Source organism: Staurois parvus, unplaced genomic scaffold (assembly GCF_062004578.1).
Source record: "Staurois parvus isolate SC_StPar_1 unplaced genomic scaffold, SC_StPar_1.0 ptg001708l, whole genome shotgun sequence".
NCBI lineage: Eukaryota > Metazoa > Chordata > Amphibia > Anura > Ranidae > Staurois > Staurois parvus.
In genome coordinates, this window is record NW_028319504.1 from 107,361 (window position 1) to 132,350 (window position 24,990).

General features: G+C 53.0%; 1 protein-coding gene and 1 pseudogene across 4 annotated transcripts in view; both read left to right on the forward strand.

Moving 5' to 3' along the window:
- The window catches only part of LOC149434678 (2-Hydroxyacid oxidase 2-like), a 112,185-nt gene that overhangs the window by 78,312 nt on the left and 8,883 nt on the right, over positions 1-24,990 (forward strand). For all 4 annotated transcript variants that reach the window (XM_089663526.1, XM_089663525.1, XM_089663527.1 and 1 more), the window contains exons 4-7: positions 5,218-5,501; positions 8,630-8,848; positions 11,487-11,645; positions 16,956-17,025. In XM_089663526.1, coding sequence (XP_089519652.1) covers positions 5,218-5,501; positions 8,630-8,848; positions 11,487-11,645; positions 16,956-17,025 — 732 coding nt within the window. The remainder of the gene's footprint in view (positions 1-5,217; positions 5,502-8,629; positions 8,849-11,486; positions 11,646-16,955; positions 17,026-24,990) is intronic.
- Positions 5,848-5,962, forward strand: LOC149434679 (U2 spliceosomal RNA; annotated as a pseudogene).

A 24,990-nucleotide genomic window follows, 5' to 3' on the forward strand; every position in this document is an offset into this window, starting at 1 on the left:
CGCAGGCGTTCCTTGAGTGAAGGCCTCTCCCTGAGCCTGGTGTCAATCAGGATCAGGAAAGAGATGAGCTCCTCCAACACCACAGGCAGTTCCTTAGCTGCGATCTCGTCCTTCAATGTGTCAGAAAGACCATGGGAAAACGCAGCCACCAGAGCCTCATTGTTCCAACCGACCTCTGCCGCCAGGGTACGAAACTCTATAGCGTACTCGGCCACGGTCCGTGAACCCTGATGCATGGTCATGAGCAGCTTGGCCACCGAGGCGGAACGAGCCGGTACATCGAATACCCTACGGAAGGCATCGACAAAACCAGAAAAATCTTGAATCACCGGGTCGTTCCTCTCCCATAAGGGATTTGCCCAGGCCAAGGCCTTGTCTGAGAGTAGTGAAATTAGGAACCCAACCTTTGACCTCTCAGACGGGAAGGCGTGGGGTATTAATTCAAAATAAATACCCACCTGGTTGAGGAACCCACGACACTGACTCGGCTCACCCCCAAAGTGCTGTGGAAGAGGGGCAGAACCAGACATACCTCTGGGCGCCGCTGATGCAGCCATCGAGGTGGTGGACACAATAGGCGGAGAAGCAGCGGGAGAGACCACCGGAGCGACTACCGGCCTAATAGCACCAGGAGCAAGGTGTGCAGTGCGTACGAGCAGAGTTTGCAACGCCTGAGCGAACTGATCCAACAGGTGATCCTGTTGATCGAGTCTGGCGACTAGCGTTGGGAGCGAAGGCGTGCCTGCACCGTCAGGGTTCATGGCACTTGTGTAATGTCAGGGCAGGAGCCGAGGAACGGACAGGCAGGCCTAATAACAATGTAACGCACTGGCTGACGACAACCACCACCCACAGACCGAAGTCCCTCAGGGCGCGGAGTCTAAGTCCCAGGCTGCCCTTCACCAGGGCCCCTGATGGTGGGGATGGACTTGACGCAGCCAGGAACCAGGTCGCGGCCCCCGAGACACCTCAGCTGCGGTAATGGCCGCCGCCAATGGCGTGTAACTGGTGGAAGAGACAAAAGAGTAGTCAGACAAGCCGGGGTCAACAACAACAGGACAAAACGGTACAGGACAGCAGACAAGAATCACAGGTCACGAGCCGGGTTCAGCAACAGAGGATCAGATCAAAGGAGAATACAAAGAATAGTCAAGTCACAAGCCGAATCAGATACCAGGAGAGTCACGAGAGTCAGAACAGAGTAATAGCGACACAAAGACACAAGACACAGGTGCAAAGAGCATGTGCGGGTCACAGGCTTATATGTCATCAGCCACACCCCTCTGGGGGGTGGACCTCAGAGACCTGAAGGCATAAAAGGATTCCCATCATGCACAGCAGAATCCAAGATGGATGCCAGCACATGGAGTAACATAACCTCAGGGAAAAGGTAGGACCTTGACATCATGGTCAGTGCCACGCCATGAATCCTCATGGTCAATTCCAGACCACAACTTCTCATGGTCAGTGCCACACTTTGAATCCTTATGGTCGATGATACACATCAAATCCTCATGGTCAAATCCATATCCCCTTCTGACCACCTGTACTTCCACCTTCAGTAAAAAGAGAGATGGACAATTTCTCAGTATCTGTGCACCATTAGTATTCCAGATTTTAGTAGACTTCTCTCTACAGCTTTCTGTGTCAGTGGGAAACGTCAAGAACATGGCACATCCACGATTGGGATGGGTCCACCAAGAAGAGCCATTCTCCATCCTTACGCATCTAAGCTAGCTCCTTTTCTGGGAGTGTCTAACTATTGACTATGCTGGCCCAGCTCCTCCAGCCATCCGTTCACCTCCCTACATAAACATTATTGGGGAAGAAACAAAGGGAATACTGTGGAGTGACACGTGAGTGACAGCTGAGTCTGCTGGGGCTGTTGACATTAGAAGGTGCAGAAGTCTCAGGGCTTTTGGATTTGTCCACAAATGCAGTGAGTCCCTTCCGGCACTTTATTGCACTCAGGAGGGACAGATGTGGGGTCCTTCCCTGCTTCAGGCAGCCTGTCAAAGTCTATGGCAGGCTGCGGATGAACGCTATGCCTAGGAGTACCAGCATTTAGGGCCCTCTCCATTGAATGAACAAGGCCCCAGTCACTGGTACCACTCAATACAACATCCAGCCCCATCCAGCCGCAACCTGCCAAAGACTTTGACAGGCTGCCTGCTGCAGGGCTGGTCGCTGCCCCTGTCCCCCCATCCCCCCCATGCTTACCTGGGTGCAATAAAATGTCAGGAGGGGTGCACTGCAGCCGGGGAAGAGGGCGGAGCTAAAGGAAAATGATCTGCTCTCTACTAGCTTCATTGGAGGGCAGCTGAGGTATCGGGTCTATTAACCCCCTGATTCCTCATTAACCACTTTACTACCGTGCTATAGCTGAATGACGGCTACAGGGGCCCGCACCCGGCACTCTCTGTGATCGCTGTGTCCTTTGGAAACAGCTGATCACATGACATAGTAACAGGCCAGTCAAAGCAGCCTTTTGCCATGTGATCAGCTGTGTCCAATCACAGCTGACCTCTATGTAAATACACAAATACACAGCAGTACTTTCCTCACGCCGTCACTGCGTACCGAATGTGCTACCAGTAACCGGCAACTGTCAAAGGAGACATCTACACTGACAATTAGGGCAGCCCCAAAAGTGCCCAACAGTGCTGTCCATCAGTGCCCAACAGTGCTGTCCATCAGTGCCCAAGGGTGCTGTCCATCAGTGCCCAAGGGTGCTGTCCATCAGTGCCCAAGGGTGCTGCCCATCAGTGCCCAAGGGTGCTGCCCATCAGTGCCCAACAGTGCTGCCAGTCTTTGCCCATCAGTACCACCTATCAGTGCCCATCAGTTCCGCATATCAGTGCCTCCTCATCAATGCCCACCAGTGCTCACTATCAGTGCCGCCTCAACAGTGCCCATCAGTGCTAGGCAGGAAGGGGGTAGAAGTGCCTGGTAGGCAGGAAGGGGGTAGAAGTGCCTGGTAAGCAGGAAGGGGGTAGAAGTGCCTGGTAGGCAGGAAGGGGGTAGAAGTGCCCGGTAGGCGGGAAGGGGGTAGAAGTGCCCTGTAGGCAGGAAGGGGGTAAAAGTGCCCTGTAGGCAGGAAGGGGGTAGAAGTGCCCTGTAGGCAGGAAGGGGGTAGAAGTGCCCTGTAGGCGGGAAGGGGGTAGAAGTGCCCTGTAGGCGGGAAGGGGGTAGAAGTGTCCTGTAGGCGGGAAGGGGGTAGAAGTGCCCTGTAGGCGGGAAGGGGGTAGAAGTGCCCTGTAGGCGGGAAGGGGGTAGAAGTGCCCGGTAGGCGGGAAGGGGGTAGAAGTGCCCGGTAGGCGGGAAGGGGGTAGAAGTGCCCGGTAGGCGGGAAGGGGGTAGAAGTGCCCTGTAGGCAGGAAGGGTGTAGAAGTGTCCGGTAGGCAGGAAGGGGGTAGAAGTGTCCTGTAGGCAGGAAGGGGGTAGAAGTGTCCTGTAGGCAGGAAGGGGGTAGACGTGCCCTGTAGGCAGGAAGGGTGTAGAAGTGTCCGGTAGGCAGGAAGGGGGTAGAAGTGTCCTGTAGGCAGGAAGGGGGTAGAAGTGTCCTGTAGGCAGGAAGGGGGTAGAAGTGTCCTGTAGGCAGGAAGGGGGTAGAAGTGCCCTGTAGGCAGGAAGGGTGTAGAAGTGTCCGGTAGGCAGGAAGGGGGTAGAAGTGTCCTGTAGGCAGGAAGGGGGTAGAAGTGTCCGGTAGGCAGGAAGGGGGTAGAAGTGTCCTGTAGGCAGGAAGGGGGTAGAAGTGTCCTGTAGGCAGGAAGGGGGTAGATGTGCCTGGTAGGCAGGAAGGGGGTAGAAGTGTCCTGTGGGCGGGAAGGGGGTAGAAGTGCCCTGTGGGCGGGAAGGGGGTAAAAGTGCCCTGTGGGCGGGAAGGGGGCAGAAGCGCCCGGTGGGCAGGAAGGGGGTAGAAGCGCCCTGTAGGCGAGGGGTTAAAGAGAACCTGATGCCTCCATAAAGTGAACCTGTCACAACATGTATGCTGTAACATGATGTGAACATGAAAACAAATGTTCAATGCCCTCCACCCCCACCTAGAAAAACGCATGCGTTGGGGTGCATTCCTCCCACTGTCACCAATGATGGGGCACTATTCCTCCCACTGATACCAATGATGGGGTACTATTCCTCCCACTGATACCAATGATGGGACACTATTCCTCCCACTGACACCAATGATGGGGTACTATTCCTCCCAGTGACACCAATGATGGGGTACTATTCCTCCCAGTGACACCAATGATGGGGCACTATTACTCCCACTGACACCAATGATGGGACACTATTCCTCCCACTGACACCAATGATGGGACACTATTCCTCCCACTGACACCAATGATGGGACACTATTCCTCCCACTGATACCAATGATAGGGCACTATTCCCCCCACTGATACCAATGATGGGGCGCTATTCCTCCCACTGACACCAATGATGGGGCACTATTCCTCCCACTGATACCAATGATGGGGCACTATTCCCCCCACTGACACCAATGATGGAGCACTATTCCTCCCACTGACACCAATGATGGGGCACTATTCCCCCCACTGACACCAATGATGGGGCACTATTCCCCCCAGTGACACCAATGATGGGGCACTATTCCTCCCAGTGACACCAATGATGGAGCACTATTCCTCCCACTGACACCAATGATGAGGTGCCATTCCTCCCACTGACACCAATGATGAGGTGCCATTCCACCCACTGACACCAATGATGAGGTGCCATTCCACCCACTGACACCATTGATGAGGTGCCATTCCTCTCACTGACACCAATGATGAGGTGCCATTCCACCCACTGACACCAATGATGAGGTGCCATTCCTCCCACTGACACCAATGATGAGGTGCCATTCCTCCAACTGACACCAATGATGAGGTGCCATTCCTCCCACTGACACCAATGATGGAGCACTATTCCTCCCACTGACACCAATGATGAGGTGCCATTCCTCCCACTGACACAGATAATTAACTTTACTGTATAATTACTGAAATTTTTGGTTTCCTAAACCATTGCAACATTATGGTACGACATAAAAGATTGGACCTACCACCATTATATTCTCCAGGGTCTCTACTTTCAGAAAATATTCAACACTCCATGCAGCTAGTGGCTTTGGTGGGACTTCAGAAGCCAAGAGCAATGCGCATTTACCCATGCGGATGGTGTGAGATGTTTTTGGTGTTTGTCTTCCAGCGGCTGAGGGCCTCAATCTGTGCTACGTGGCCAGCACCTACTCCACCTGCTCCGTGGAAGAGATCGTGGCTGCAGCCCCTGAAGGGCCACGTTGGTTCCAGCTCTACGTGTACCGTGACCGCAAGCTGTCCGAGGGGTTGGTGCATCGGGCGGAGGCTCTGGGTTTCAAGGCTTTGGTGTTGACCGTGGACGTCCCGTATACAGGCAAGAGGAGGAGCGACATACGAAACAACTTTCGTCTCCCGCCGCATCTCAAGGTCAAAAACTTTGAAGGAGTTTTTGAGGTGAGATTTTCTTTTTCCTTTTACAGTGGGGCAAAAAAGTATTTAGTCCCCACCAATGGTACAAGTTCTCCCACTTACAAAGATGAGAGAGGCCTGTAATTGGCATCATAGGGAGACCTCAACTATGAGAGACAAAATGAGAAAACAAATCCAGACAATCTCATTGGCTGATCTGGAAAGAATTTATTTGCAAATTATGGTGGAAAATAAGTATTTGGTCACCTAGAAACAAGCAAGATTTCTGGCTCTCACAGACCTGGACCTTCTTCTTTAAGAGGCTCCTCTGTCCTGCACTCATTACCTGTATCAATGGCACCTGTTTGAACTTGTTATCAGTATAAAAGACATCGCTTCTCGGCCTTTTGGCTAAGATCAAGTGTAGTATCTGTTCTTATCAGTGTCCAGTGGGGGTGCTACCGACCATTCTAGTTTACGGGGATGGTTGTTGTATAGTACCCTCACTGGTATGATGGGGGTCTGGATGGCTATTACGGGGAGGACAGAAACCGGGGAGCGCCATGATTCGTTCTGGGGCCTCGGGAGTAATTCTCCTTTGGAACGTCTGAAGGACCCAGTTGCCTCCTGATTTGGACGGTCTACCTTGGTCTGGCCTGGGGCTGGGAAGGCAGAGAGTCCGCAAACTAGGTGCCCCCTGAGTAGTCGCCTCAGGGGTGCTCTAAGTAACACTTGGGTGTGGGACCCCATGCTGTGAATGAGCACATGGTCACCAAGTTTAAACACTTTTTGCACTGCGCCTCTAGGACCGGGCCTTTTGGTCAAGTTCTGGGCAATTTTTTTGCTACAGGCCTCAGGGTCTGGTCAGTGCACAATTTGGGCACGACACTTTTTTTTATTTTTATAGATTTATTTATTTAATTATTTATTTATTTATTTTTCCTCACCCCACGTTTGTCACTTTTTACTTTTGTGTGTGTTTTTCTCACAGGATGGAGGGTGTGGGTCCTCGGGCCTACCCTGACGTCTAGGGGGAGGATGTGTGGCCATACGGTTCCTTCCTCCCCTGTCCCTAGGGGGTTTTCTCTTCGGGAGAACCCCCTGACCTAGTACTGGATGTCCGGCTTCGGCTGGGCATAAGGAACGGTGGTCCACCAGGCCTTTTGGCCAGGAGGACCAAATGGGAACCTTGTCCCTGTCAGGAGCTTCGTGCCCCGGGGGATCAGGGTAACGGTTCAACCCCTTCGGGGGTAGGACAAAAGCACACCCCTAAGTGCACTTTTTGTGTGGTGTTTTGCACTTGCACTTTTTTGTGAACACTTACGGGTTTTTTCGTTATAGTTGCACGTTTGCGGACTTAAAAAAAAAAAAAAAAAAAAAAACCTGTCCACAACCTCAAACAGTCACACTCCAAACTCCACTATGGTGAAGACCAAAGAGCTGTCGAAGGACACCAGAAACAAAATTGTAGACCTGCACCAGGCTGGGAAGACTGAATCTGCAATAGGCAAGCAGCTTGGTGTGAACAAATCAACTGTGGGAGCAATAATTAGAAAATGGAAGACATACAAGACCACTGATAATCTCCCTCGATCTGGGGCTCCACGCAAGATCTCACCCCGTGGGGTCAAAATGATCACAAGAACGGTGAGCAAAAATCCCAGGACCACACGGAGGGACCTAGTGAATGACCTGCAGAGAGCTGGGACCAACGTAACAAAGGCTACCATCAGTAACGCACTACGCCGCCAGGGACTCAGATCCTGCAGTGCCAGACGTGTCCCCCTGCTTAAGCCAGTACATGTCCGGGGCCCCTCTGAAGTTTGCTAGAGAGCATTTGGATGATCCAGAAGAGGATTGGGAGAATGTCATATGGTCAGATGAAACCAAAATAGAACTGTTTGGTAGAAACACAACTCGTCGTGTTTGGAGGAGAGAGAATGCTGAGTTGCATCCAAAGAACACCATACCTACTGTGAAGCATGGGGGTGGCAACATCATGCTTTGGAGCTGTTTCTCCGCAAAGGGACCAGGACGACTGATCCATGTACAGGACAGAATGAATGGGGCCATGTATCGTGAGATTTTGAGTGCAAACCTCCTTCCATCAGCAAGGGCATTGAAGATGAAACATGGCTGGGTCTTCCAACATGACAATGATCCCAAACATACCGCCCGGGCAACGAAGGAGTGGCTTCGTAAGAAGCATTTCAAGGTCCTGGAGTGGCCTAGCCAGTCTCCAGATCTCAACCCCATAGAAAACCTTTGGAGGGAGTTGAAAGTCCGTGTTGCCCAGCGACAGCCCCAAAACATCACTGCTCTAGAGGAGGTCTGCATGGAGGATGGGCCAACATACCAGCAACAGTGTGTGCCAACCTTGTGAAGACTTCCAGGAAACGTCTGACCTCTGTCATTGCCAACAAAGGATATATAACAAAGTATTGACATGAACTTTTCATATTCACCAAATACTTATTTTCCACCATAATTTGCAAATAAATTCTTTCCAGATCAGCCAATGAGATTGTCTGGATTTGTTTTCTCATTTTGTCTCTCATAGTTGAGGTCTCCCTATGATGCCAATTACAGGCCTCTCTCATCTTTGTAAGTGGGAGAACTTGCACCATTGGTGGGGACTAAATACTTTTTTGCCCCTCTGTATGTAACTTTTACTTTCGGGATAATAACGGGCCGTATTGGGAGGAGAGGAAATATGAGGCTTACTGAAGGGTTTCAAATAGAATCAAATAGATTTGTTTGGTGATTTTATTTTAGGAAGGGTCAAACTCTAAGAGATATGATGGCTCCAGATTTGGTGTTACATTAGAGACTTCCAGCAAGTTGTCCTCGGTTCATCGGTTCCATCGGCCATCCCATGTGCCCCTTACCCCATCCAAGTTGATATCCCCCTAATAAAACATCAAAAACAAGCTCAAGGACTGAATACTGACTCCTGGATGCAAGTCTGTGGAAAATGCGTGTTGCCTGTCTGTGCAGGACTATAGGGGGACCCAAATCTATTGCAACTCCTAAGGGGTTAGTGCTGCACAGAATATTATGTGTGGCCCCGGGTGATGCCAGGGGCCCCAATCTCTAGTAAGTTGGCCCGCACTGGTCTAACCCTCCCACACGCCAGGCAAATCTTTAGATATATTTTACTCTTCTCTCTGTAGAATCAATGCGGTCCTGACAACTACGGTGTCCCGGCCAACACCCTGGACCCTTCTATCAGCTGGAAGGATATTTATTGGCTCCAGAATCTGACTCGCCTACCAATCATCATCAAGGGAATACTGACAAAGGAAGACGCGGAGTTGGCGGTAGAGCACGGTGTCCAAGGCATCATCGTATCCAATCATGGGGGGCGCCAGCTGGACGGAGAACTCGCCACGGTATGTAAAATACTTGGGGAGGGAGATACAACACCGGCTTGGAAGCAGTGGTCTCTCTGCAGAGGTCTGACGTGCTCCCCTGAGTCAGAGCTGACTTGTCATGGACAGGGGCATGTATCCACAGGAAGAGGGCCTGTCTAGGTCTAGGAGATTACAGGAGCATACCAGAGAGTATGGGAATGCGGGGGGGGGGGGGGTGTCACTAAGGAATACTGGGTGCAAAAGGAGTCACTGTCACTGGACAACACAGGGCACAATAAAGTCACATGGGGTCATGGGGCGACACAAGATGCTCAGGGTGCTCTGAATTCACTGGGGTCATGGGGTGGTCAGGGTGCTCTGAATTCACTGGGGTCATGTGGTGTCACAAGAATGTCACAGTTCTCTGGAGTCAGAGGAGAAATGGGGTGCAACAGGATGCTCAGGGTGTTCTGAAGTCATTGTGGTCATGGGGTGTTCAGGGTGTTCTGAATTCATTGGGGTCATGGAGTAGTCGGGGTGCTCTGGATTCCATGGGTTCATGTGGTGTCACAAGAAGGTCACAGTTCTCTGGAGTCAGAGGAGCCATGGGGTGACACAGGATGCTCAGGGCAGTCTGGAGTCACAAGGGCTAATGCAGGAAACTCACAATGCTGTGGAGTCAGTAAAGTCATGGGGTGACATGGAATTCTCAGGGTGCTTTGGAGTCATGGAGTGTCTCAGGATGTCATGGGTTGACCCAGGATGCTTTGCAGTCACTGGGGTCATGGGGTATCACAGGATGCTTAGAGTGCTCTGGGGCCACTAGTGTCATGGGGTGTGCCAAGATGATCAAAGTGCCCTGAAATCACTGGGTCATGGGGTAATGTAGGGTGCTCTAGAGTCATGGGGTGTGTCAGGTTGATCAAGTTGCCCTGAATTCACTGGGGTCATGGGGTTACACAGGATGCTCAGGACACGTTAGATTCTCAGGGCACTCTGTGGGATGTGGGATTCTCAGGGCACTCTGTGGGATGTGGGATTCTCAGGGCACTCTGGAGTCCTGGGCTCATGGGGTTACATCAGATGCTCAGGGTTCTCTGGAGTCGCAGGGGTCATGGGGTGATATGGGATTCTCAGGGTACTTAGGGGTCACTAGTGTCAAGGGGTGATGCAGGGTGCTCCAGAGTGATGGGGTGTGTCAGGATGATCAAGGTGCCCTGTAGTCGGTGCTCATAAGGTGACACAGGATGCTCTGGGCGCTCTGGAGTCATGGGGTGACATGGGAATCTTGGGGTTCTCTGGAGTCACTAGGGTCATGGGAAGACAGAGGATTCTCAGGGTACTTAGGAATCACTGGGATCATGGGGTGACATTGGATTCTCAGGGTTCTCTGCAGTCACTAGGGTCATGGGGTGACAGGGTTTTCTGGAGTCACTGGAGTCATGGGGTGACATGGGATTCTCAGGGTACTTAGGAACCACTGGGGTCATGGGGTGACATAGGATTCTCAGGGTTCTCTGGAATTACTAGGGTCATGGGGTGACATGGGATTCTCAGGGTACTTAGGAGTCACTGGGGTGACATGGGATTCTCAGGGTACTTAGGAGTCACTGGGGTCATGGGGTGACATGGGATTCTCAGGGTACTTAGGAGTCACTGGGGTCATGGGGTGACATGGGATTCTCAGGGTTCTCTGGAGTCACTGGGGTCATGAGGTGACATGGGATTCTCAGGGTTCTCTGGAGTCACTGGGGTCATGAGGTGCCATGGGATTCTCAGGGTTCTCTGGAGTCATGGGGTGACGGGATTCTCAGGGTTCTCTGCAGTCACTAGGGTCATGGGGTGATATGGGATTCTCAGGGTATTTAGGTGTCACTGGGGTCATGGGGTGACATGGGATTCTCAGGGTTCTCTGCAGTCACTAGGGTCATGGGGTGATATGGGATTCTCAGGGTATTTAGGTGTCACTGGGGTCATGGGGTGACATGGGATTCTCAGGGTTCCCTGGAGTCACTGGGGTCATGGGGTGACATGGGGTTCTCAGGGTACTTAGGAGTCACACGGTTAATGGGGCGATGAAGGATGGCAGCAAAGAGGAGAGCTGTCTCCTGACTCGCATTAGTGCCAACATTCCAGATGGTCATGCTCCAAAGAGGTGACCTGGCACTGGAGTGGAGGAGAGGGGAGTGTGACAAATCCAATCAGCAAGGAGCTTGAGCATTGCAGATTGTAGAATGGTAGGTGAAGACTCTGGCTGTATTATGGTCACCTCATTCACCCCGGAAGGGCACAGCCCGGGCATCACTCTAAAATTTCAGCAGATGTATTTCAGAGGTAAAGCTTCTAGTACAGTGAACCTCCAGACATTGCAGGGGATGCCCATGACGGGGCATCAGGTTCTGTGCAGTAAATGAACACAATATAGGTGTCTGGACCAGGGGCGGACTGACAACTCATGGGGCCCCCGGGCAATAGGGGATCATGGGGCCCCTGTGTCCTTGCCCAAACTCAAAAAAGCCTATGAAAAAGGTATCGGGGGCATCTCATGGGGCCCCCTACTGACCCCAGGCCCTCGGGCAGTGCCCGAGTTTCCAAATGGTCATTCCGCCCCTGGTCTGGACTGTATTACTGACTGTTTGTGGCTCATGTTTCTGAGGCTGTCCAAACCTTTTCACAGATTGATGCTCTTTCCGAGATCGTGGAGGCGGTCCAGGGCCGCATTGAGGTGTACATAGATGGCGGCATAAGAACAGGAAGTGATGTCCTGAAGGCCTTGGCCCTGGGGGCAAAGTGTGTGTTCATTGGACGGCCCATTGTGTGGGGTCTCGCCTACAAGGTCTGTCTACAAAGATACCTTTATTGTCCAATTATGAATTCTTGAAATTTTTTATAGACCGGATACATCCTAAATATAGAGCCATTTACCCAACCGTCCAATCAGAGCCTCTGGTTTATAGACCGGATACATCCTAAATATAGAGCCATTTACCCAACCGTCCAATCAGAGCCTCTGGTTTATAGACCGGATACGTCCTAAATATAGAGCCATTTGCCCAACCGTCCAATCAGAGCCTCTGGTTTATAGACCGGATACGTCCTAAATATAGAGCCATTTGCCCAACCGTCCAATCAGAGCCTCTGGTTTATAGACCGGATACGTCCTAAATATAGAGCCATTTACCCAACCGTCCAATCAGAGCCTCTGGTTTATAGACCGGATACGTCCTAAATATAGAGCCATTTGCCCAACCGTCCAGTCAGAGCCTCTGGTTTATAGACCGGATACGTCCTAAATATAGAGCCATTTGCCCAACCGTCCAATCAGAGCCTCTGGTTTATAGACCGGATACGTCCTAAATATAGAGCCATTTACCCAACCGTCCAATCAGAGCCTCTGGTTTATAGACCGGATACGTCCTAAATATAGAGCCATTTACCCAACCGTCCAATCAGAGCCTCTGGTTTATAGACCGGATACATCCTAAATATCGAGCCATTTATCCAACCGTCCAATCAGAGCCTCCAGCTGGCCGGTGCTTGCAGCTGGCTACACAGGAAGGCGCCCCGCTGGCTCTTCCCACCTCATCCAGTTTGCCTGCATTTAGTAGATATAAGCTGGACCTAGGGTATGCTGCGCCCTCCCTCTATGGATGCTGTGCCCGGCCCGCCGTTCTCCTCCTCCCATCCCCGGGGCAGATCTCGTCCTCCCACACAGCACATAGATGAAATCGGATTCTTTTACAGACACAACCTCCATCTGCACAGTATGTTGCTGCTCTGACCTGTGAAATCTCCAGCACAGCTGCAGTAGCCGGCTACACATTGTGCAGGTGGAGGTTGTGTCTGTAAAAGAATCTGATCTCATTTATGTGCTGTGTTGGGGGGGGGGGGAGGAGCTCTGCTGTGTGTCTTGCCAGCACTGACCTTTATCCTCTGCCCCACTGACCCATTCCCCACTCTGATGACCCCATCCTCCACCCTGCTGACCCCTGTCCTCTGCCCCACTTACCCCATACTCTCTGTCTTGTTGACCCCTTCCTCCGCCCTACTGACCTCTGTCCTCTGCCCCATCGACCTCTGTCCTCTGCCCCATCGACCTCTGTCCTCTGCCCTGTTGACCCCTGTCCTCTGCCCCACTGACCCCTGTCCTCTGCCCTACTGACATCTGTCCTTTGCTTCACTTACCCTGTCCTCTGTCTTGCTGACTCCATCCTCCACCCTTCTGACCCCTGTCTTCCGCCCCGCTGACCCAGTCTTCTGCCCCGCTGACCCTGTCCTCTATCTTGCTAACCCCATTTTCCACACTACTGACCCCTGTCCTCTGCTCTGTTGACCCCTCTCCTCTGCCTTGCTGACCCCATCGTCCACCCTGTTCACCCCTGTCCTCTGCCTCACTGACCCCTGTCCTCTGTCTTCCTGACCCTATCTTCCACCCCACTGACCCCTGTCCTCCTGACCCCATCCTCGACCCTATTGACCCCTGTCCTCTGTCTTCCTGACCCCATCCTCGACCCTATTGACCCCTGTCCTCTGTCTTCCTGACCCCATCCTCCACACTATTGACCCCTGTCCTCTGTCTTCCTGACCCCATCCTCCACCCTACTGACCCTTGTCCACTGCCCCACTTACCCCATACTCTCTGTCTTGTTGACCCCTTCCTCCGCCCTACTGACCCCTGTCCTCTGCCCTGTTGACCCCTGTCCTCTGCCCTGTTGACCCCTGTCCTCTGCCCTGTTGACCCCTGTCCTCTACCCCGTTGACCCCTGTCCTCTGCCCCGTTGACCCCTGTCCTCTGCCCCGTTGACCCCTGTCCTCTGCCCCGTTGACCCCTGTCCTCTGCCCTGTTGACCCCTGTCCTCTGCCCCGTTGACCCCTGTCCTCTGCCCCACTGACATCTGTCCTTTGCCCCACTGACCCTGTGCTCTGTCTTGCTGACTCCATCCTCCACCCTTCTGACCCCTGTCTTCTGCCCCGCTGACCCTGTCCTCTATCTTGCTAACCCCATTCTCCACCCTACTGACCCCTGTCCTCTGCGCTGTTGACCCCTGTCCTCTGTCTTGCTGACCCCATCGTCCACCCTGTTCACCCCTGTCCTCTGCCTCACTGACCCCTGTTCTCTGTCTTCCTGACCCTATCTTCCACCCTACTGACCCTTGTCCTCCTGACCTCATCCTCCACCCTGTTGACCCCTGTCCCCTGCTCCACTGACCCCTGTCCTCCTGACCCCATCCTCGACCCTATTGACCCCTGTCCTCTGTCTTCCTGACCCCATCCTCCACACTACTGACCCCTGTCCTCTGTCTTCCTGACCCCATCCTCCACCCTACTGACCCCTGTCCACTGCCCCACACTCTCTGTCTTGTTGACCCCTGTCCTCTGCCCTGTTGACCCCTGTCCTCTGCCCTGTTGACCCCTGTCCTCTGCCCTGTTGACCCCTGTCCTCTGTCCCACTGACCCCTGTCCTCTGTCCTGTTGACCCCTGTCCTCTGCCCCACTGACCCCTGTCCTCTGCCCTACTGACCCCTGTCCTCTGCCCTACTGACATCTGTCCTTTGCCCCACTGACCCTGTGCTCTGTCTTGCTGACTCCATCCTCCACCCTTCTGACCCCTGTCTTCTGCCCCGCTGACCCTGTCCTCTATCTTGCTAACCCCATTCTCCACCCTACTGACCCCTGTCCTCTGTCTTCCTGACCCTATCTTCCACCCTACTGACCCTTGTCCTCCTGACCTCATCCTCCACCCTGTTGACCCCTGTCCCCTGCCCCACTGACCCCTGTCCTCCTGACCCCATCCTTGACCCTATTGACCCTTGTCCTCTGTCTTCCTGACCCCATCCTCCACCCTACTGACGCCTGTCCTCTTTCTTCCTGACCCCATCCTCCACCCTACTGACCCCTGTCCTCTGTCTTCCTGACCCCATCCTCCACCCTACTGTCACCTGTCCTCTGTCTTCCTGACCCCATCCTCCATTCTACTGACCCCTGTCTTCTGTCTTCCTGAGCCCATTTTCCACCCTACTGACCCCTGTCCTCTGTCTTCCTGACTTCATCTTCCACCCTACTGACCCCTGTCCGCTGCCCACCTGACCCCATCTTCCACCCTACTGACCCCTGTCCTCTGTCTTCCTGACCCCATCCTACACCCTACTGACCCCTGTCCTCTGCCCCACTGACCCCATCCTCCACCCTACTGACCCCTGTCCTCTGTCTTCCTGACCCCATCCTCCACCCTACTGACCCCTGTCCTTTGCCCCACTGACCCTGTCCTCTGTCTTGCTGACTCCATCCTCCTTCCTTCTGACCCCTGTCTTCTGCCCCGCTGACCCTGTCTTCTGCCCCGCTGACCCTGTCTTCTGCCCCGCTGACCCTGTCCTCTATCTTGCTAACCCCATTCTCCACCCTACTGACCCCTTTCCTCTGTGCTGTTGACCCCTGTCCTCTGTCTTGCTGACCCCATCGTCCACCCTGTTCACCCCTGTCCTCTGCCTCACTGACCCCTGTCCTCTGTCTTCCTGACCCTATCTTCCACCCTACTGACCCTTGTCCTCCTGACCTCATCCTCCACCCTGTTGACCCCTGTCCCCTGCCCCACTGACCCCTGTCCTCCTGACCCCATCCTCGACCCTATTGACACTTGTCCTCTTCCTGACCCCATCCTCCACACTACTGACCCCTGTCCTCTGTCTTCCTGACCCCATCCTCCACCCTACTGATCCCTGTCCTCTGTCTTCCTGACCCCACCCTGACCCCTGTTTGACTGACCCCATCTTCCACCCTACTGACCCCTATCTTCCTGACCCCATTCTCCACCCTACTGACCACTGTCCTCTGTCTTCCTGACTTCATCTTCCACCCTACTGACCCCTGTCCTTTGCCCCACTGACCCCCTCCTCCACTTTACTGACCCCTGTCCTCTGTCTTCCTGACCCCATCCTCCACCCTACTGACCCCTGTCCTCTGTCTTCCTGACCCCATCCTCCACCCTACTGACCCCTGTCCTCTGTCTTCCTGACCCCATCCCCCACCCTACTGACCCCTGTCCTCTGCCCTTCTGACCCCATCCTCCATCCTACTGACCCCTGTCCTCTGCCCCACTGACCCCATCCTCCACCCTACTGACCCCTGTCCTCTGCCCCACTGACCCCATCCTCCACCCTACTGACCCCTGTCCTCTGCCCCACTGACCCTATCCTCCACCCTACTGACCCTGTCCTCTGCCCCACTGACCCCATCCTCCACCCTACTGACCCCTGTCCTCTGTCTTCCTGACCCCATCCTCCACCCTACTGACCCCTGTCCTCTGTCTTCCTGACCCCATCCCCCACCCTACTGACCCCTGTCCTCTGCCCCACTGACCCCATCCTCCATCCTACTGACCCCTGTCCTCTGTCCCACTGACCCCATCCTCCACCCTACTGACCCTTGTCCTCTGCCCCACTGACCCCATCCTCCATCCTACTGACCCCTGTCCTCTGCCCCACTGACCCCATCCTCCACCCTACTGACCCCTGTCCTCTGCCCCACTGACCCCATCCTCCACCCTACTGACCCCTGTCCTCTGCCCCACTGACCCTATCCTCCATCCTACTGACCCCTGTCCTCTGCCCCACTGACCCCATCCTCCACCCTACTGACCCCTGTCCTCTGCCCCACTGACCCCATCCTCCACCCTACTGACCCCTGTCATCTTCTGTAACATTGTAAATGGTGGAGCCGCCATATTGATGCTCTTTTACGTACTCTACAGCCAGCTCAGGCTTTTGCATAGACAACGGCAAATGTTTTGTGCAGAGTAGGAAACAGTTCAGTTTCCTGTTCACTTTTTTTACCCTTTTGGGGAGATTTCCCTTCATTTCCTGTCCCAGAGACACAACAGGAAGTAAAAGGAAATCTCTCCGGAGTAGAAATCACCGATAAAAGGTGTCCCCATCAGAAGAGCTCCCCTTCTGTTCCTCCAAAATGTTGGATTCCCCATCACAGTCCGTGCCGGAGACCAAGGTCATTCGGACAAATAGAGGGCGAATCTTCCCAGCGGGGACACAGGCGGCAATAAAAAAAATGTTTTAGCTGTTCATACACTTTATCGATTTTACGGGTTCTGAATCGAACGAACTTTCATCTGCTTCTCCCCCTTATTTACTGTTAGGGAGAAGAGGGCGTCCGGGGCGTGCTGCAAATTCTCACCGATGAATTCCGCTTGTCCATGGCACTCTCAGGTAAGACTGTGACGTCACAGCCAATGATGGGACACTACTATTATACATTATATAGCTCTGACATATACCGCAGCGCTGTACAGAGATCACTGAGCCAGGAACATCTGTCTCTGAACCAGAGGAGCTTACATTCTAATGTCCCCTCCCCCACAGTCACATCAGTCTCTGTACCAGAGGAGCTTACACTCTATTGTCCCCTCCCCCACAGTCACATCAGTCTCTGCACCAGAGGAGCTTACACTCTATTGTCCCCTCCCCCACAGTCACATCAGTCTCTGCACCAGAGGAGCTTACACTCTAATGTCCCCTCCCCCACAGTCACATCAGTCTCTGCACCAGAGGAGCTTACACTCTAATGTCCCCTCCCCCACAGTCCCATCAGTCTCTGTACCAGAGGAGCTTCCACTCTGCACCAGATAGGTTGTGCTGCAGTTGCTCTCCCTCTCCAGGCACTAGGGGGCCAGGCCTGCTCGCCTGGCCCCAGAAACATGGCCTCTTCTGGGCTAGGCTCAGACCATGCTCCCCCTGAGGGACCCAGCTTGCCTTCCCATACTTCACCAGCACCTGAAGACCTTGGCTGTGGCCCTAAAAGTGGGGAATCCCTCCCTGTCTTTAGAGAGCGGGTTGCTGACTATCTGGTGAGAATCGCAAAGGAGGAGGAAAAGTTGGTGAGTCTGAAAACTGACTACAAGAAAAAGAAAGTTCTCCATGACAAGTCATGGAGCAGTAAGAGGCAGAGCATGAAGCCGGAGATGAAGGGTCTGGAGGTCGCCATTAAGAAGCAGCAGAATCTGGTAAAGACGCTGAAGGAGAAGAGCGGAGCTTTCAGAGAAAAGTTCCGGAATGAGGAGAGGTTCCGGAAGATGAAGGGAGACTCCGGTAAGGATCCAGCATCGGCGGTGGCAGTACGGGTGGAGAGTGTGGAGGGGGTCCTGGATGCTGCCCCTGTTATCCCATCCACCTCAGGATCTGCTTCCCTGGAGGAAATGTCAGCCTCTGCCCCCCTCCCTCCACAGCAAGCTGGAGGAACAGCACAGGAGGTAGAGGAATATGGTGGAGGGCTGCTAAAGTACATTGAGGAATTGGAGTCTTCCCTAATTGGAAGAACTTTCCGTTTTTCTGAGGACTCTGAGGATGAAGATGACGGTGAGGACTCTGTACCTGGTCCTGTAAAGGAGAAAAAAACAGAAAAGCCGCGCTTTATTAAAAGTGCCATTTTGGACTCCAGTGTGGACAGCCATGTGCACTGCAGTGTTTTGGAGGGAAATCCTCCTGTGTGTGCACAGAGCTCTGCAGGGAAGATGGCTGCTGTGCCTGCAGGACTGCACTCTGCTGGGACTGAGGACTCTGATACCAGGAACCCTGGGACTGTGGACTCTACTGGGGGGAAGGTAAAGGGGGGATCTGAGACTATTGCTGGACAACCTCTGCTGATGGCTGCAAATGCAGCAGAAAATGGTGGGAGGGAAATTGTCAGCAGCACTCTGAAAGGGGTTGCTGAAACCCAGGGGAGAGTGACCAGGAGTGGAAGGCTTTTGCCTAAGAGGAGTATGTTGGGGGAGGGGGAGACAGGAGCATCTGGTGTGAGTGGGTCTGCTGGGAGCAGTAGTGCCACGAGTGAAAGGAAACATATGGATGATAAGAGTGCTTGCAATGCTGGAAAGGGGAATGCCTGTGTGTTGGTGGATGGAGGGACTGCTGCTGCCTCTGATGGTGGTCTGCAGAGCGGGGGCTCTGAGGTTCCTGCAACCAATGGGCGGGGTGCAGCTTTAAGGTCCACTACATCTAATGCTGCAAATAAGACCTATGCTGGGGCTCTGGCTGGGAGGAGGGGGTCACATCATGTTGTCAGCTCTGGGGGGAGGTCTGCTGCAGGTCTGCCATCTGCACCCCTGTCCTTCAGGAGGAGGAATTTGGTGCAGCTCAGATGGGAAGGTGGGGGTGCTCCCCCGGTCAGGATGTCGGTGGTGGACAGGATTTTGGAGATGGGGTTTAGGGCGGATGACATCTTCGCCTTGATCAGCCCTGTAGGATCCTATGAATATGATCTGTCCTTTGTGCGCCCCGAGTCTCTGGATATATTCTGGGAGAAGTATGAACACATGTATAAGGGTCTGCCGGAATGGAGGGGACTCGTCCCAAAGGTGGTCTCACGCCAACCTCTAGTGAAGACGGTCACCATTCTAGTACGGAATGAGTCCATTCCTTCGGCTGACTTGGCTGTCTGGCTGAGGAGATTTGGGGAGCTACTTGCACCCCTGAAGAAGATTGTGGATGAGAGAGGGATATGGACTGGTGGGTGGTCGGTGCAGATGAGGTTGTATGTGTGTGGGAATGTGGTCCAGCATCTGCCCTCCTCAGCCTTCATTGGGAAGGACAGGATTGTGGTGTTCTACCCTGGGCAGCCCAAGCTCTGCAATAAGTGCGGTTCTCGGGGTCACTTCGCCTCCTCATGTCCAGAGATGAAGTGCTCCCTATGTCAGGATCTGGGGCACCTGGCTAAGGATTGTAATATCATCAGGTGCAATCTGTGTGATAAGGTTGGCCATTCGTACAACCGGTGCCCTGAGGCCATGCACAACCAGTCAGCTTTGGTGGAAGAGTTTTTTCGTCTGGACATGGAGGAGGCAGAGGAGAGGGAGGCTGTGCCAGGGGTCCCCAATGTCTCTGTCCCTGTGGTCCCAGTGTCTGATGGTCCCTCTAATGTGTCATCTCCTTGTGTTGTGCCCTCTGAGTCAGTGTCCGTGGATGTTGTGTCTGATCCTCCTGTGTCAGTTTCCCCAGAGGTAGTGGGGGCTGTGGAGGGAACTGGACCAATGTGTATGGTTGCACCGACCCCCCCTCCCCGGCGTCAGAGGGTCAGAGCGCGTGAGGCGCTGGGGGGTGGAGTGAATGATGGTGGGGGTGTTGGGGTGAAGGTTGGGGGGACTGCTGTGGTGAGTGGAGAGAGTGGGGTGGATGATGTTGTTGGTGATGGTGGAAGGGAAGGGGAGGGGGCTTTGCGGGCCGGTTTATCAAATGATGATATGGAGTGGTTGGAGGCAAAAAGGAAGTCTGGGAAGAAGAAGCGGAAGAAGGATGTGCCTGTACCTGACCCTGGGAGGGTGGAGGTGTCAAACACATTTGAAGTGTTATCTGAGGTGGAGGATGAGGGATCTTCAGGGGATGAGTCTCTGGTTTCCATGGAGGAGGAAACACAGAGGACTATGAAGCGTGTAGGGTCTCCAAGTAGGGAGGGGGGTAAGCAGGCTAAGAAACGGGTACCTCGATCATCCTGATGGCGGTTCCCACTCCTTTGAAGGTGGCGACCATTAATGTCGCCAGCATAAAATCAGTAAGCGCTCGTAACATGGCCTTATTTTTGCTCAGCAGGTTTGATGCTGACATTTTCTTTTTGCAGGAGACCAGGTTGTCCAGTTTGGGGGATGTTCATATGGCGAAGAAGGAGTGGAGGCGCGGCCCCTCCTTCTGGTCTCTTGCGGCTGAGCCTTACACTGGAGTTGCGGTACTTTTTTCCGGCATGGTAACCTGTCGGCGGATTATTGAGGTAGAAATGGGGAGATGCATGGTCTTAGACGTCTCCATGGGGGGGCAGGACCTGCGCCTGATTAACATCTATGGGCCCCAGACAAAATGGGACAGGAAATGCCTCTTCATGAAGATCAAGCCTTTCCTTTTTACAGCCCAGCAAGTTGTCTTCGGTGGTGACTTTAACACCGTCACTAGGACTAAGGACAGGAGAGGGACCGGAGTCAGGCTGGACTGTGACGGGTTTTTTTTAAACAAAATAGCTAGAGAGGCAGGTCTGGTTGATGTGCACATTCATTGCTGCCCAGACGACACGGGATTCACTTTTCAGAGAGGTTCCAGTCAGAGTAGAATAGATAGGTTTTTTTTAAAGGGGAACTCCGCCTTCTCGGCACCAGTGTGTCAGGCAGTAGAGTTTTCCGATCACTGTATTCTGTCTGTGACTCTGAGTGGCCCCGATACACCACCTAAGGGGAGGGGTACCTGGAAGCTGAATTCGGCACTCCTGGACGATGAGAAGGTGAGTCAATCCTTTGAGGATTTTTTTCAGGCACAGGTATCAATCATGGACGTTTGCAGCAGTAAGTCCGAGTGGTGGGAGCTTACAAAACGAAGGATCGTTGGGTTTTTCAAGGCCATAGGAAGGAATAAACAGCTTGATAAGTATGTCACCTACCAGCGTCTGCGGAGGAAGCTCGATCGGCTTGTCTCGAATAATGGAGATCCAGAAGCGATCTCTGAGGTCAAACTCTTGCTCAGGCGGTGTCAATATGACAGGCATGCCTCTTTGGTTCTGGAAAGGGATTATGGGAAATATCACTCGCCCGACCCTTACCAGAACTGCAAACAAGGTAGAGCAGTTAAGTCAGTTGTAGGCCTGGTTGACAGTACGGGTTCCCTGACAAAGTCCAAGTCAGGGATCCTGGAAACCTCCAGGTCATATTATGCTGACCTCCTGGGTAGGAGGGACCTCGATCGAGCGAGCATGTCGGGTTTTCTGGACTCTACTCCAGGACTGGGAAATGGCAGTTCTCTTGTGAGTTTGACAGAGGACATCACGGCAGATGAGGTGGTGAAAGCTATTGATCAGCTTGCCATGAAGAAGTCGCCTGGGCCAGACGGATTGACAGCCGAGTTTTATAAGCACTTTAAGGTGACTCTGGCCCCATATTTGGTGGAGGTGTTTAATGGCTGTCTGAGAGAGGGTTCGCTCTCTCCCTCCATGCGACAATCTGCAGTGATTCTTCTGTCAAAGGGTAAGGATTCCTCGAGAATTGAGAATTGGCGGCCCATTAGCCTTCTCAATGTTGATAGGAAGATATTGGCAAAAATTATTTTCTGGCGTTTATCGTCTGTTGCGGGCAATTTACTTTCTCGCCATCAGCACTGTTCGGTTCAGGGAAGAAGCACTTTTTCAGCGGTGTTAGCTGTCCGGGAGGCCCTGGAGCGGTGCAGGGCTGCAGGCTGGGGAAAGTTCCTGCTGGCATTGGATCAGGCCAAAGCTTTTGATCGAGTCAATCATGAGTACCTATGGCTGCTTCTTGGCAAGTATGGCCTGGAGGGGGGCTTTATCGATTGGCTAAAGACCTTATACAGAGGGGCTGAAAGCTTCATGCTTGTGAATGGTTGGATTGGACGACCCTTTGAGGTTGGCTCAGGTGTGCGTCAGGGGTGTCCTTTGAGTCCTCTGCTATATGCGTTTGTAATCGATCCCTTCATTCGGAGGTTAGAGAGCGGACCGTTGTGTGGAGTTCCTTTGGGCATTCCTGGGGAGCCCCCTCTGAGGGTCGTGGCCTATGCTGATGACGTGTCTGTTTTCATCTCCGGGACGCAGGAGGCAGAGGAGGTGGTCTCGGTGATGGAACAGTATGCTGAGGCATCTGGCTCAAAGATCAATCAGGATAAGAGTGAGGTTTTCTGGATGGGAGAGGAAGGCGAAGGCTTTACCCTTCCGGACGCCTTCCCAGAGCCCCAGCAGGAAATTAAAGTTTTAGGCATCAGATTTGGTCCCGGTGATTACGGCCTTGCAAATTGGGTAAGCAGGCTACAAGATGCCGATGCCAAGGTGGCCAGCTGGAAGGATTGGAAACTCTCTTACAGGGAAAGGATTGACCTGATTAAAACTTACCTGATCCCGGTATTTCTGTATGTCAGCTTTGTCTGTGTTTTGCCAGTGTCTCTCTATGCGAGGATCTACAGTTGTTTCTTCCAGCTGTTATGGGGGCACAAACTGAACCTCATTAAGAGGTCTGTAACCTACCTTCCCAGGCGGATGGGTGGCCTAGGTATGGTCAACCCGGTGGTTTTCTTTTCTCTGATGTTTTTGAAACATAATTTTGGTAGCATGCTGGCAGAGGAACCGCCTGGGTGGGTTGGTATTTTTCAGTCCTGGTTTAGGCCTTTTCTACGGAGCTGGGAGAATGGTGGGCCAGTGAAAAGCCTGAGGGTCCAACATGGTAAGCTCCCGGCTTATGTTGCCCCGTGTCTGAAAATGCTTCGGCAATGGCGAGTGACGGCGGAGGAAATTAAATCTCTTCCTAGGAAGGCCCTGGAGAGGAGGGTTGTTGAATCTGCCTTTAGCGAGCCATTGGCCTTGAGGGATTGCCCAGGCCCGGTTATGAGGGAGGGTCTGCGTTTGATGAATCTGGAGAGAATCCCTTTAAAGTTTCGGGATTTGGCCTGGCTCTCGTTCCATGGCAGACTCTATGTGAAGGGCAACCTGAAGCATCGCTCTGCGGAGAACCGTGGTTGTCCAAGAGTGGAGTGCGGTGGGGTGGAGGAGACGATGGACCATTTCTTGCTTCAGTGCCCCTTCAATATAGAAGTCTACAAGCGGGTGGGTGGGGCTCTGGGGATCCCTTTCCTTTCCCGCTTGAGTTACGCGGAGTGGTCTTACGGTGCCTTTCAGACTCACCGGGATTTTGATTTTGAGACACTTTTTCTAGTTAGCTTAGTAGTCCGTTACCACACGTGGAATGCACGGTGTCAGGTTTCCATTCGCAAAAAAGTCCTTCCTGTCGAGGTGGTGGTGAACAACATTCTGGGTGAGGTTGGGAAGATTCGGGGTCTTGAGAAGGACAGGTGGCGGCCGGGAGCCTGGACAAAGGCGTGGAGGAATGTCAGGTCCCCGTAGCTGCTGTCTGTCAGTCTCTGGGGGCGTGGCTTCTCTTTCTGTCCTTTCACGTCCCCTAGATTTTGTAACATCAGATTTTTGAAGAAAGGCTGCATGCATGGGATTGATGTATGGGGTGAATGTATGGGATGAATGTGTGGGATCAATGTATGGGGTGAATGTTTAATCGTTTCTTAGCCTGAGGGGGTGTTTAGGTGACGGTCAGGATTTGTTATTTTGCTGAAGTAAGCTGGTTTTGTTTAAAAATACATATTTTTATTCTGTATATATGTAAATATGATTTTTATGATGTTTTTTGTTTGCAAGATTTTAATAAACAAAAAATTTACACTCTAATGTCCCCTCCCCCACAGTCACATCAGTCTCTGTACCCCTCCCCCACAGTCCCATCAGTCTCTGTACCAGAGGAGCTTACACTCTAATGTCCCCTCCCCCACAGTCCCATCAGTCTCTGTACCAGAGGAGCTTACACTCTAATGTCCCCTCCCCCACAGTCACATCAGTCTCTGCACCAGAGGAGCTTACACTCTAATGTCCCCTCCCCCACAGTCACATCAGTCTCTGTACCCCTCCCCCACAGTCCCATCAGTCTCTGTACCAGAGGAGCTTACACTCTAATGTCCCCTCCCCCACAGTCCCATCAGTCTCTGTACCAGAGGAGCTTACGCTCTAATGTCCCCTCCCTCACAGTCACATCAGTCTCTGTACCAGAGGAGCTTACACTCTAATGTCCCCTCCCCCCAGTCAGATCAGTCTCTGCACCAGAGGAGCTTACACTCTGCACCAGAGAGGTTGTGCTGCAGTTGCTCTCCCTCTCCAGGCACTAGGGGGCCAGGCCTGCTCGCCTGGCCCCAGGAACATGGCCTCTTCTGGGCTAGGCTCAGACCATGCTCCCCCTGAGGGACCCAGCTTGCCTTCCCATACTTTACCAGCACCTGAAGACCTTGGCTGTGGCCCTAAAAGTGGGGAATCCCTCCCTGTCTTTAGAGAGCGGGTTGCTGATTATCTGGTGAGAATCGCAAAGGAGGAGGAAAAGTTGGTGAGTCTGAAAACTGACTACAAGAAAAAGAAAGTTCTCCATGACAAGTCATGGAGCAGTAAGAGGCAGAGCATGAAGCCGGAGATGAAGGGTTTGGAGGACGTCATGGAGCAGCAAGAGGCAGAGTATGAAGCCGGAGATGAAGGGTCTGGAGGTCGCCATTAAGAAGCAGCAGAATCTGGTAAAGACGCTGAAGGAGAAGAGCGGAGCTTTCAGAGAAAAGTTCCGGAATGAGGAGAGGTTCCGGAAGATGAAAGGAGACTCC